Source organism: Leuresthes tenuis, unplaced genomic scaffold (genome assembly GCF_036924035.1).
Source record: "Leuresthes tenuis unplaced genomic scaffold, fLeuTen1.0.hap1 SCAF_11, whole genome shotgun sequence".
In the NCBI taxonomy this organism is placed as follows: domain Eukaryota; kingdom Metazoa; phylum Chordata; class Actinopteri; order Atheriniformes; family Atherinopsidae; genus Leuresthes; species Leuresthes tenuis.
This window is the reverse complement of record NW_027325365.1, coordinates 24,431,568-24,444,907: the sequence shown is the minus strand read 5'-3', so window position 1 is coordinate 24,444,907 and position 13,340 is coordinate 24,431,568. Positions and strand designations below refer to the sequence as shown.

The window sequence follows — 13,340 nt, the reverse complement described above, 5'->3', positions numbered from 1 at the left end:
AGAATATGCGTCACATCACCGAAAGCCGGTATTTACCTCTGGCGACTGTAGATTACCAGTATGCCTAATTTGTGGTGAGAAACCTGGCTGTGCTGTGCGCAGGAGTCACATTAACCAGGTAAAATAGATATTTATGCAGATATTTTGCAAATATTTATTTTTCATTGTTCAGTGAAACCGTGCTTTTTTTTCCAATTATCTTTTTAAATTCAGGTCAAGGCTAGGGCTGCACGATTATGACCAAAATCATAATCACGATTATTTTGATCAATATTGTAATCACGATCATTCATCATGTCTGGAAAAACACGTATTTTTATTGCACCATTTGTAAAAAATGTGCCAAAAATTGTTAGTGAAGAATTAAACTTTAAATTAGAATAAATGATAAATAATGCAAAATAAAAAAAACTAATAATTTAACATTTTAAAGTACTAACTGTATTGATGGACACATGTCTTTGGCCAAATAAAAAGATGGCGTCTGTTATTCCTGCGTGTCTTTGGGGGGTGATGGATGGGGTTCTGCCCGGTGCAGGCTGCTGTAATGGTTGTCTGGGTCGGCGCTGGACACGGACGGGGATTTTGTGAATTAACATTAGCTTTGGCCTTCATGCATTCCTCATATTTAAGTTTGTCATGTTTTTTCAGGTGATTGAACAAATTAGTGGTGTTGCTCTGCTGGGCAGACGCTACTTTGTTAAACTCTTTGCAAATAACTTGCTCTTGTTTAACATCACTTACCCTGATTCCAAAAACAAGTCCAGACAATGGATGTCGCCCCGTTTCGAGGCACAAGCTCCTCGCCGTCCCCAGATGCTTCTGTATTCTTCTCGGCTTTCGACATGACTTGCTCTCATCAGTCTAACTCATAGACTGTCTAACTCTTGACTGTCCAGCTCGCTGCCTTACACTGCGCGCTTGTTATTTAGGCAGCTTAATGAAGCCTTAACCGTGCTTTCGCCCCCTGGTGGTTGGTAGACTACTGGTTTAGAAGGTGTGGTTAGATGCAGGCAGCAGAGCTGCATTTTGAATGTAAATGTCGTTGACGATCAGGTTCATTTAATTGTGGCCACCAAAATCGTGATCACGATCAAAATACGATTAATTGTGCAGCCCGAGTCAAGGCTCCGCTACACAAGCCCAAAGGCGATATAAGGATGACAGTTTAAGGCATTTTTTGTTTGCTACATGGTTAATTCAGCTTCAGCTTTTTATTTAATTTCAAAGAGACCTTCAACTCGGCGTGTTATTTTTTATTGTTTTTATTGTTTTTTTAAGAGTTCAAAATGTTCAAAGTGTTCATTACATAAATAAAATTTCCTTTTCTCTGTAGCACTTCATGGATTTCGTAAGCAACACACTATAGTTGTTTATACAAAGCGTAAAGGTAAAAAAAAACAATACTTTAATTTTAGATGTCAAAAAGTATTTGCAGCTCCCAGTGTTTTCTTTTCCGTGGAAATTGGGTCCAAATGACTTTTTGAGTGTTAAAGGTTGCCGACCCCTGGTCTAGGCCTATAGCAGCATAACTATGGGATGTTTCAGGGTCACTTGAGCCATCCCTAACTACATACTTTATCAAAAAGCAAAGTTTTCTTGAGGGTAGAGAGGGTTTCTGCTTCCCGGATAGATCCTGGCAGCTGGTTCCACAGAGAGGGGCCTGATAACTGAAGGCTCTGCCTCCCATTCTACTTCTAGAAACTCTGTGAACAACAAGTAAACCTGCAGTGTGAGAGCGAAGTGCTCTATTTGGAAAATATTGCAATGTGCGATCTTTAACATGTGATGTAGCTTGCTCATTAAGAATTTTATGTATGAGGTGAAGAAAAGAAGCTAACACTGGAGAAAGTTGATCGCCTGCTAGTTCTAAGGCAAAAACAAAGTTTATACAATTCTAACCAGCTTGTAAGTCTATATTTTGTGTGACCACCTTTATTTTTCAACACAGCCTGAACCCTCTTAGACAATTTATCATCTTAATGCAGAGATGGATCAATTTAAGGATGAGATGCATCTCTCAGCCTCTGTGTCAGGTCATTGCTGGATGTTTTCTGTTTCTTGAGAACATCACTTTCAGGTAGTGTTCATCTGCTGTAGATAGTTTTTCAAGCCTCAAAATATTTGAAGGACGCACCAAGGTTTTGGCTCAACTATTCCTCAAGACCACGAGAGGAATAGTACAAGCGTGAGTACAGTCTTAACAAGTCTTGCAAGCAAAACATAAAGAGAGAGCTGGCTTAAGACTTTTTATCATGCTGTATATAACGTGTTGGCATGTTTATTTGTACATTAACAGTTTTATTTTGCTGCTACACCTCTTCACTCGGGGAGGGAGGGACATTTTCAGGCTGTGAATAGTGACAGTTGCTTAGTACGCCTTTAAAATCTTATAATCTCATAATTTGATCCAGTGAGCTAATTGAAAATTATCCCTCTGCTCTGACACACACGGGCTCCGATGCTCCCCTGGCACGCCTGGATTTCCCAGAGAAAGGGAGGATTCAATTCAATAACATTAATATAATGTCAGTCTTGGTGAAGCAGGCCAAGGTTTCATAAAAGGGCTCACGGATGACGTGGAGGGAAAAAAGCTAAATGAGTCAGTCATTACAGTAGGTCTATCTACAATTCTCTTTTGTTTAATTATCATAAACTGATAAGACTAATCTCCTGCTTTTTTTAAATGTCATTCGACTACTTTTGCAGGTACACACAATTATTTTTTTAAGTGGGTAAAAATCTAGCCTCACAGATCTGTCCACACAGAAAGCAGCCCACAGCCACCTCAGAGACAGACATGCGTCTGTACTGTAACTCTGCAGGTGAAACGTTCCTCTTCAGACAGGAACAATGGGAAGCAGGGAGCAAAGGAGCGCGCAGAGGAGGCGTGGATGGCGAGTAATTGCAATGAGAATAAATCCTGACACACAGAGGGAACGAGGCAGGGAGACATGGAGAGGTGAGAGAGAATCTATTTTAGTGAAACATGAGGAAAGAACAGGGAACCCTGAAGACTGACAAGCAAAAAAGACTAATGTGCATAGTCGATGCAAGAGTTACAGAGGTAGAAGCCAACAAGACTGGCTTTGTGCTTTTATGAATTTCCCATCATCCTGTATGCCCTCCTCTCAGCTTTCATTTCTTTGATATATCACTGCCATCACAAATCAGGTCCTCCAGGAATGTGAGACCTTGCCAGAATCAGAACAGATCATGCAAAGTTAAATGTGTTGTTGATTGGATGCTGGTTTTAAATTTGAACTTTCAGAGGTGCATTTTCAACGTAACAATTTGAGTTGAGAGACTATAAGGACAGCATTGAGCATATGGATGTTTTACAGCAACTCGGACCTATCCAGGGTGGAACCCACCTGGAATCTGCTCCAGTGTTCCAAGTATTTTTTGAATATTTGTTTTTAAGTGTTTTCCAAAGCCCAAATGTTTTTTTATAAAAGCTGAAATACCAGTTTTGAACCCCTCTTTTGAACCTCCTTCAATCAAAATGTTACGTTTTGGATAATGTATTAAGTGTTGCCAGAATGCTCCTTTTTTAATGGTACATCCAGCAGTTAGTAGGGCTTTCACTAGTTTAAAAGATCAAACAAATCAAGCAATTTTAAATTAAACAACCGGAATTAAATTAATCCAGCGTGCTGCTGATGTTTACAGGAATATGAACAGCGCATATTGGCCGCATATCTTTGCATTTAGATCTTGCTATCTTTTGATTTTACCATCCTCTGACAAGGCACCTGTGACTTGTTGGGTCTGATGTTCATTCGCTGATATCTGATGCCTCCACTGCCTCAGTTTGTGGGGTAACAGGCTAGCAGGTTTATTGTTGCAGCACAAGACAGCTGCTTTGTAAAAAGTTAACATTGTTCATTGCTATAGCATTGACAGTGTGAAATTGAAAATAGTACCAGAAAAAACACCTTTTGGTGACATGCTTTTTCTCTTAGAAAGGCTTTGCTTGCTAATTTAAAATTTTTTTTTAGCAACATAACAAATATAACATTAGCTATATTAGCTGCTTGGACTAGTAGGCCACAAGGAAATGCATGTGGCTAATCTGTTTCTAAACACCCTCTGCTAGATCACAAGACAAACTACTTCTATTAGTCTGATACAATCTGCACAGCCTACAGATTCTAGGTTTTTAATTGAAATAGAATACCAATGTTCAGAGTTTCGGATTTTTCAAAATTGACATCTCGCGCAATCAACCCATTTTTCCTTTTTTTTATGGTTTTGGCTTCCATCAGTGATCATTGGATCCTGTTTATTTGGACCAATTCAACATCAGGTCTGCAGTGAATGAACTCAACAGTTAACGGGTTAATGAGACATTAACTGTCTTATTTTTCATAAAAGCATACTCTTACAAAATAATCCATACAATGGATTAGATTGAACTGAAACAGGTGAAATGCATTGAAAATTAAAGCAAGATCTATGTTGACTACTAAAACAGTAATAAGTAATGATGATCTAACTTAAGACAAACTTTTTTTTGTTTGTTTTTCACATTATTAAAAAAATGTCTAGACTCCTCCATTCAGTCTGCAAAGTTATGTTGTCTTTTGCAGCAACAGATTATAAGTCACAGCTGGCAGGTTATGTTTGTCCTGCTGTCTCGACTGTTTTTTTACATCAGTTTGGTATATAAGAGCCCCACCTGCAGCAGACAGCAGTCAGAGCACTCTCAGTTTAGAGAAACAAAGAGAGAGCGGATGGACTAGCCAAGCTAGCAACTGCTCCAAATAACTAAAACCTCCAAATAGTTTGCACAAATGCTGTATTGTGGATTTTCACCCTACTTCACTTCAACATTAGAGGGTTGTTTTCGTTGGAACTATATTATTTGTGTTGCACAGCTCGTGTGCAGCCATCAGTCAATGATTGCTTGTGCGGTGACTGCACACTACCAGCACAACACAGATGTTTTTGCACTTAGAAAGTATAGTTCCTGTCTGAGACCAAATTGAAGCATTGTAAAAGTCTATTTTGTAGTGTTTGTTCGTACCACTATAATTTAAAGATGTTTTAGTTGTCCCAATGTTAAGCAGCTGCTAGCCCAGCTACCCCCTCAAAATGTCTCCCTGATCCTCCAAACTGAGAGCACTTTGACCACTGTCTGCTGCAGGTAACACTCTCTCTTCTCATAAGCACCTCACATAAACGCACTTGAAAAAAACTAAAATATCCCTTTATATCCAATATTAATTGGAAACTACTTCAAAGCACAAAGCAGAAGTAAACAGAGGTCGAATAGGTGTTTGAATTGCAGCACTGAAAAAAATTACCCAAGAGCAAACCACAGTCTGGACTAATGTACATATTAAGTTCACCAGAGAAGCTACACTGTAGAGCACAAACAAGTCTAAGAAACTAAGAAAAAAGGCACAAAAAAACAGTCTCAAGCATTTTGTTTGCAAACTTAAGAAGAGGATTCTTTTTTTCTCTCACACCCGAGTAAACACCATACAGATGTAATCATACTCAGCTGCAGCAGGAAATAACGAACATACTTGAGAAAATTCCCATCAGTCATTCATGCAAAGCCTTTGTTTGATATTAATGACAACAACACGGCATCAACGTCTTATGAACACCCCGCTGCTGTAGCCACAAAAACAGCTGAGGACTCTATTCAGCTTTATAAAATGCAGACTGGATCTCAAGCTTGATGGTTCTATTTGCAGGAGAAACACAAACACACACGCCCCCACACACACAGTCTAAATCCCACACACCCTCATTCTACACAAGCGCAAACATTGTTGATGATTTTAATCACTATAACATGCTGAGAACACAAACACACCCTCAGGGTGCTAATCAATTACTGCCGAGCTCACATTTACACACTTCCATACACACACACATTCAAGCTAAACCAACTTCATTCCGATGCAGTTTTTTTTCTCGAAGCCATTTCTGAGTCACGTGTGTGTATGTGTGTGTAGCGCAGGATGCTGCTTGCCTCAGCAGAAAGCCTAACGCTTCAGAGCCCGATGATGTGTGGATGTGGCTTTGGTGACCAATGCTTGTCTTCGTAAGAGAGAGAAATTCTCTTTTGTTGAGACTGACACATGTCAAAGCTTCTTGTCTGCCCTGCACCAGCTCCATCAATCAAAATATGTAAAGCAGAGGCACCAAACCTGAAGCATTGATCATACATTTCCATATCAAAACAAAACTCATCTTTATTCAAGCTCTTGGCCGTTTACGAATAATTTTACCTGTGCTGTGCCCAATAATTGAAAGATCTTTTAAAAATTGCCATTTGGGACAAATTTTCTCAAGAATAAGTTTTTAAAAAAGTGCCTCTATTTCCTTCTCCCTATACATAAAGAATCAGTTACACTTAATGTCTGAAATGCAAATATGTCTCAAGTTAATCTTCAGCTCAAGCATTCAACAAACACAAAGGTGTACACTCCTCAGCGTTTTGGTTCCTCACTGAACTGATAGAGCCACCATTATGATAATACTGGAGTCTATCATAATTATCTGCTAATTGACTGCCTAACGAGGTGGCGTTCATTAGAATGCTCATTAATATTCCATCATCACCGCTGATAGCTGTAATCACAGCAGGATGGGGTTTCAAGGTCCTACACGAGTGTGTGTGAGAGCTGGTGTGGACACTGTCTGCACATGCAGCGCTGCGCAAAAAATGCAGTGATTTACTGCAACATGTGCAAACAGAAAGGCAAATACTGTAGATACAAGGCAAAAAGCTGAAGCATGTACAATTCTGATAAGCTTGAAAATCAACATTTTTTAACTTAGACAAGCTCTCCTGAAGGAATAGTTCTCCAGGCTTTTGGAAGGACATTCAGAAAGTTTACGAGAAAGTCCGGCTGCTTGGAAGCAAACAAGGAGATATGAATTGTAAACATGTTACTGATGTTTCTTTTTTTTAGGTATCGCCCCACCCCTCCACTCTTATCTCTGCAGGTTTTCACTAAGTTTTTTTGGGGTAACAGGTTGCGGCTTATTCTCCTTGGATGCCTTCTTTTTCGTTCTTCAGATTCTGCAAATACTTTCACCTCACCTCTCGTTGAACTCAAATAATTACCGCCATGAAAAATTATTTTGCCTCTCACTGTCTCATCAGGCAGGCACCTCGCTGTACATTTAGAGTAGTAACCTGCTGTTTTTCCCTGGGGAGGCAGTAGGCGAGCTACTAACGGCTGCACACCTAGGAACGACTCCCTCCTTTGCGTTTCTGTGAAATAACGGCGCTATCGTTGTGTGTTGCAGGTATACCTCTCAGCCTGGACTGCAAGGCCTTTTTCGGCTACAGCGGAGAGAACAGGAGGCCCATCATCTACTGGATGAAAGGAGAAAAGTTTGTTGAAGAACTCGCAGGACACATTAAAGAAAGCGAAGTCAGGTAAAGACTCCAGCATCTACGCATTCAAGCTCATTCTCAGGAAGAAAGGGGAAATAAAGAAAGCCCAGGAGATTTACAAATTGGATATAAGCTGAAGTTGAGTAAATACTAAATACACAGTAGAATTGCACCACTGCAGCAAATCAGTGCAAGACAATTTCAATTACATTCTGTCAGGTTTACAGGTTTCTATTCTTCATTAATTTCTGGAAGAGCTCAACTCAAGCTTCCTTCCTCACACTGTCAGGATCTAATTTCCTCACCTATGATTTATGACTCGGTGAGCGTTCTGTGACAGGGCTCTTCTCAACTTGCCTGAAAAATTATGAATTCTAATAATAAAGTTAAATTGAATTCATTTTCTCCCCTGTTGGGACCAATTACATCGAACTCTATTGGGAAAATCCTGGTTGTCTGCGGGGCATCAAATATCATTAGAACAACCTGCCGGATCGCCATGGTAACCGCTGGAACATTTGTAATGTCACAGTCGCTCTCACACCTACACCCTGAGTGCAGGAAGGATTAGCCCTGTGTTCAAAGATGACTAAGTCCCCTGAAACGTCTGACCTCCAAGCTCATATTTGTGCAAAGTTTGTCACCTTCTTCAGCTGAATGGGGAGAAGTCTGTGCACTTCCCTTAAAAACTCAAGCGCACCTTGGGCGGTACCTCACAGCTTCAAAAGGAAGTTTAACTTTTCAAATGCTGACAAAGAAAACCTGAAAACTCCAGCACAGAGTGGACTAGTCAGCAGAGGCTGTGAGTTTGCATTAGCATTGTGAGAGTTTTGAAGCCAACCAGCAACACTGTCAGCTGCTGCCAGCTGCAGCCTTATAAACCATATAAACAACTAAAAAAAAGGCATAACAACCACACTTCTGACCGTTCTGATGCTAGTTGTGGATGCTGGAGCACAGCAGATTCCTCATCTTAGCCTGGGTCTGACAGAGCCTCAAACACGAACGACTGAGTGTTTTCTCCGAGGACAAAACAATAGTTTCCGTCTAACTAGATGCGGAACAATGCAGACTGTGAACCGTTACAGTGGATGTGGTTTCTCTCTTTATCAGTTAAACAAGCAGACCCAGAATTTCTAAACACAGACTCAAAACTAAAGCATTATACCATGTATTAAGGAGATCTTTGAAATGTATCAATTAAACGGTTTGTTAAAAATTCACACAATTTATCTAAAAAATGATAACAGAGAGTGGTTTCATGAACCATCACCTCCACACCAACATAACTACGTACCACTTTTCTTTCCCAAACAAATATAAAACGCTGCAGTGCATTTGATGCCCTTTAAAAGCAGGCTGTACCAAAGCCATAAAGCATGGAGTAAAGCACAGAGGATCAGGCCGAGCTCAGGCGACTTGTCCGGTTTCACAGAGTTTACTCCTTTTCCTTCTTTGACGCAGAGCAGAATAGAGGTTGCAAGGTTGAAAATGTCTGAAATCTTATTGAAGATAGCAAAGATACAGACAGGCAAAGAATTCAGTAGAAGAATCTTCAACTAAAGGAGCACTCGGAGAGTGCATCCTTTGCCAAGGCCAGTGCGCTGTTTTGTGATCTTCCTCCACATCTAAAATTTAACGAGCTCTTGCTATGGCCACCTCCACCAGGTTTTATGAAATTCTTGCAGAGTGGCACCAAAACCCTTCCTCCTCCTTAGCTATGTCTTGACTTGACCTGAAAGAAAATGCAGCAAGGTGGCCGTCATTTCTGCTCGTAAATTTGCCTCTGTGGGCATTTTTAAGTGCTCTGTGAATGAGGTGGAGTTAGAAAAAGGCATGGACGACTGGACCATATAAAAGTTTAGAAATCTTTAGGACTTTGAAAGTGCACTCTGCAACTCCAGCCATCAGGATGGGTGCAGCGCTGCAGAATCCCAGAAATATTTTATCGTGGAATAAACCAGATTGGCTGCAAAATCAGCAAACACCCTTCCAGTATATGAGAGCGTGGCACTTCAGTAACGATGATGAGCAACATCAAACCTTTTAAGTGAACAATAGGGCGTTACATTTAGTGTTTTCTTTTTGGGGCTCTCTCCATCAGACATGTCAGTGCCCGCTGTGATAGTTTAATATGGTAACATCGCTAAAAAAATGTGAGAAAAGGGACAACAGCACAGAAGCAGTTGCTCTTGTTTTCACCGTCTGAGTTCATCGGTGGTGCTTCTGAAACACTCTGCCTCTAAATGAAAGAGCTAGGATTAGAAGAATGAACGTTCGTTGTGGAGAAAAAAGTTTTTGTTTTGAGGAGAACCACTGCAGAACTGAACCGGAGTGACGCTGGAACACTGACATCAGCTGAAGATTCTCAAGTTGTTTTCGCTATACTGTAAAGTTGATAAAAGAGTTCCTTCATATTAGCCATAATATGCTCCGTATAGCAAAGCGAAGCTACACTTTACGATGCCACAGACATAAGAAACAAAGTAAACTGTGAAATCAGTGAAAGATGAACTTTTATATTAGAAAGGGCGTCATCTCGGCTCTCATTCAATGACATTCCCTTAGTCCCGGCAGCCTGATGCCGATAGAGGCAAACAGCAGAAGCCGCTGCATGGACTGAACCACTTAGGCTTCTGGAAGTCCAGAAAATATCCAAAAACATAATCCTGTCACCTGAAATGAGTACGATGCATTGTCATGTTTGTGCAGTTAGAGACAGTATGTCACTGACGCTTCTGCAAACAACAAAGTGCTTCCAGGCAGGAAAGCTAATTCCATTGTTCCCTCGATTTCAGAAAAACTCTCAATTCTGTCTTCAAAGGCTGAATCTTATGCAACATTCTTTTGATGAAAATGCTATGAAGTATATCGTAAATATATAGTTGGTACAGAAAAGTACCAACTAACTTCATGAGAACTTTGTGAGTGCGGTAATAGCTCTCATTAGTCCAAGCAAACAGTGCCATTCCCACATGTGATGGTATATAATACTCAGATGCGAAAAATAGCTGCTACTCATAGCTGCTACTTTTATCCTTGACTTCTACACACATATCTCATAAAACCCGAGTTTCAAACACACATTTACACAGAATAATGTGTATTTTTGACATAAGACAATGCAGTTTGCACTTTAAGCATATTTACTATTTCAGTACATACTTCAAGTCACAGCCTTCCTGTGGCAGTTTGGAAGATATCTTGAATTATTCATTGTTCCATTGACATGAACAATATATTGCTTTTACTCTCTCCATGTTTTCGCTCCGCTAGCCCATTTCTGTGCAATGCTATTCATCTTACAAAATGTTAAAGCAACACTGGAGAAGTTTGTGAACCTAAAAACTATGTGCTTCTGAGACAATGGCTGAGACACAGCAGACCACATCTTTGGTTTGCAGCCATTTTTGTGGGTTTTGGTGGTATTTTAAAGCGTAACAGTGTTATTTACGACCGCGGTGTTACATCCCACATCGGTAGGGGAAGCCAAAGAGCCAAACATTTGCCAAATTCTCCATTATTTAAAGAGAAAAAAAAATCTCAGGAGTTTTTTCTTTTCACTTTCAACTATCAGCTCCAACTCCCTCATTCGTACTACCTATGTGTAGTCAAAGTTTTTAACATTAAACTGTGCTTTAAGGTTAGGTCTCTTATGTCTAACACGTTTCACGGTCCACTAGTAATGATATGGATCCTTATTCCTTCCAAAGGGATATCCTTTTTTTTTGTCCTCTTCGATCCCTCGTCAGGGAGGTCAGAGGTCAGAGTCAGCTCCAGTAAGCAACAGCAGCTCTGAAGCTGGGAGAGCTTGAACAGAGGTTCTATGCCTTTAGGATGGTGTCTGTGACTGCTAAACCACTTACCGGCCTCTGAACTCTTCACTCCTGGGAAAATGGTGATGCAGATGAAGAGAGCAGCAGTGTGCATGAGGGTTAAACTTGAAACTAATCCTTCCCTGTGGTATTAAATTAACCTTTGCCTGATGAGTTCTATATCTCTCAGTCCAGTCCACCTCTGATCTAATCATTCTGCTATTCCAAATTCAACAATCAGACTGCTGCAGGAAGACTTTAAGCTCGCCCCACCTGACCTGCTGCAGCACTGGCCTGTGGACGGTGTCCCTGTGTGCTTGAATAGCATCCATTTCCCTCCTGTGGCCTACATGATAATGTGAATACCTGTGATTATCGTCATCATGAACCCTTGCAGTATGTGAGAGAAATGTTGACACCTCATTATTACTACAGAAACCAAGGAGCATGTTGAGCTGTGAACTTCTGTGAGGGCAGAAGTTTCACATTTATTCCCCACTCTGCACCTTCAAGTCCCCTCTGAAAGCATACATATCTCTTTATAAAATGTAAACACATCTTGTAAATAATTCAAGTACTCTGGATCAAAATATGCTCAAAGCACAGCCAACAGAGTAAATATGAGCAGTATCATCAGTTTCTCTCCAGCTATTGGCAGAGCACAGCTTCACTGCAGTCCAGCTATTTCACATTTTTGCAACTCAGCTATCATAGTTCATGGTTCCTTCATGTGCAATGAATGCGTAATTACTGTAGCCTAACTTAGGCCAGTGCTTACTTCATAGTTTCACTTGAAGGCGGCTCTGGCCCATCTGTCTGGTGATGCAGAGAGGCTTCTTCACCTGCTTAAAATTCAAGTCAGTAATGTAGTCCAACCTCTGTCAAAGCCTTGCTGTTTCAATGACGTAATAAAGTTTGTATCAGTTAAACAAAATCAGTGCTAATGTCTCCTCTTTATGAGTTATCTCAAGTACAGTACCATAACTGTTTTGCCATGTTTTAGTCACCGAGAGGTTGATCTGAGTTGTTTTTTTTTTTTTTGCTAAATCTGTTTTCAATCAATGGTTTCCAAATGCTAACATTTTCTACTTTATGCAACTATTGTACAAAATCAATGTGATAAGATTTGAACACCAAAAATAATTAGTTAGGAGGAAAAAAACCTTGTTTGACTTCAAATACACACCATCCATCGATCCATCCATTTTGTACTGCCTCTCTGGTGTCAGATCGTGGGGGCAACAGTCTGAAAAGAGATCTGTTCAGACCCCAGCCACCTCCATCAATCCTGGAGGAACACCAAGGCATTCTCAGGGCAGCTGAGAAATATAAACTCTCCACTCTGCCTCAGGTCTCCTCCCAGTGTGACATATCAAAAACATTTCCTCAAAAGGCATCCTGACCAAATGCCCAAACCACCTCAACTGGCTCCTTTGTGTGCAGTGGAACAGCAACTCTTGTCCAAGTCACTTATTGATGACCAAGATTCTCACCCTATCCCTAAGGGTGAGCTCAGAAACCCTCTGGAGAAAGCTCCTTTTGGCCGCTTGGGTTTGCAGTTTCATTCTACAACTAAACAGTGTCATATGTAGGCATAAATATACTGTGTATCAGTGAGTCCAAATCATTAATGTCAATAAGTGACTCATGTTGATGATCACATAACAACAGAGAATTTGTAGCTCTGGGAATTATTAGAAAGTTTCAGAAATGGGTGACTCAAAAGACTGAAGGGATTTTGACACGAGCCTTCATTTTCAGTATAAGGTCAATATAAAGAAATACGATCTCACTCGCATCCGACCTAGTACTCTATTTCGTTTTAACTTTAAAGAGAGGCGTTTTAAGAAATTACAGTTGTTGACTGTAAGAGGAGAAAGTAAGGAAATGGAAAACAGGTGGGGGCTGAGTGTGGATAGAACTAGTGGAGGAGATGTGAGAAAAGGGTTAGAGGACGTGATAAGTTTCAAACTGAGGATTTTAGCGAGTCGCTTCTTTGGATAGACACCTGTGATGCTCAGCCCAGTCAGACATGAGAGTGGCGCATAGCTGAAGTGAAATGACACAAAAAGAAGAAAATAACCTACAGAAACCACAGATAATTCCAGGCATTCCAGTCAACTCTATCCTGTAACTCTCTTTGCTCGGTCATTTGATCC

At 40.5% G+C, this 13,340-nt stretch overlaps 1 protein-coding gene across 2 annotated transcripts in view; it reads left to right on the top strand.

Moving 5' to 3' along the window:
* il1rapl2 (interleukin 1 receptor accessory protein-like 2) overlaps nt 1-13,340 on the top strand; it is a 421,604-nt gene that overhangs the window by 380,269 nt on the left and 27,995 nt on the right. For both annotated transcript variants that reach the window (XM_072396229.1, XM_072396230.1), the window contains exon 8: nt 7,276-7,408. In XM_072396229.1, coding sequence (XP_072252330.1) covers nt 7,276-7,408 — 133 coding nt within the window. The remainder of the gene's footprint in view (nt 1-7,275; nt 7,409-13,340) is intronic.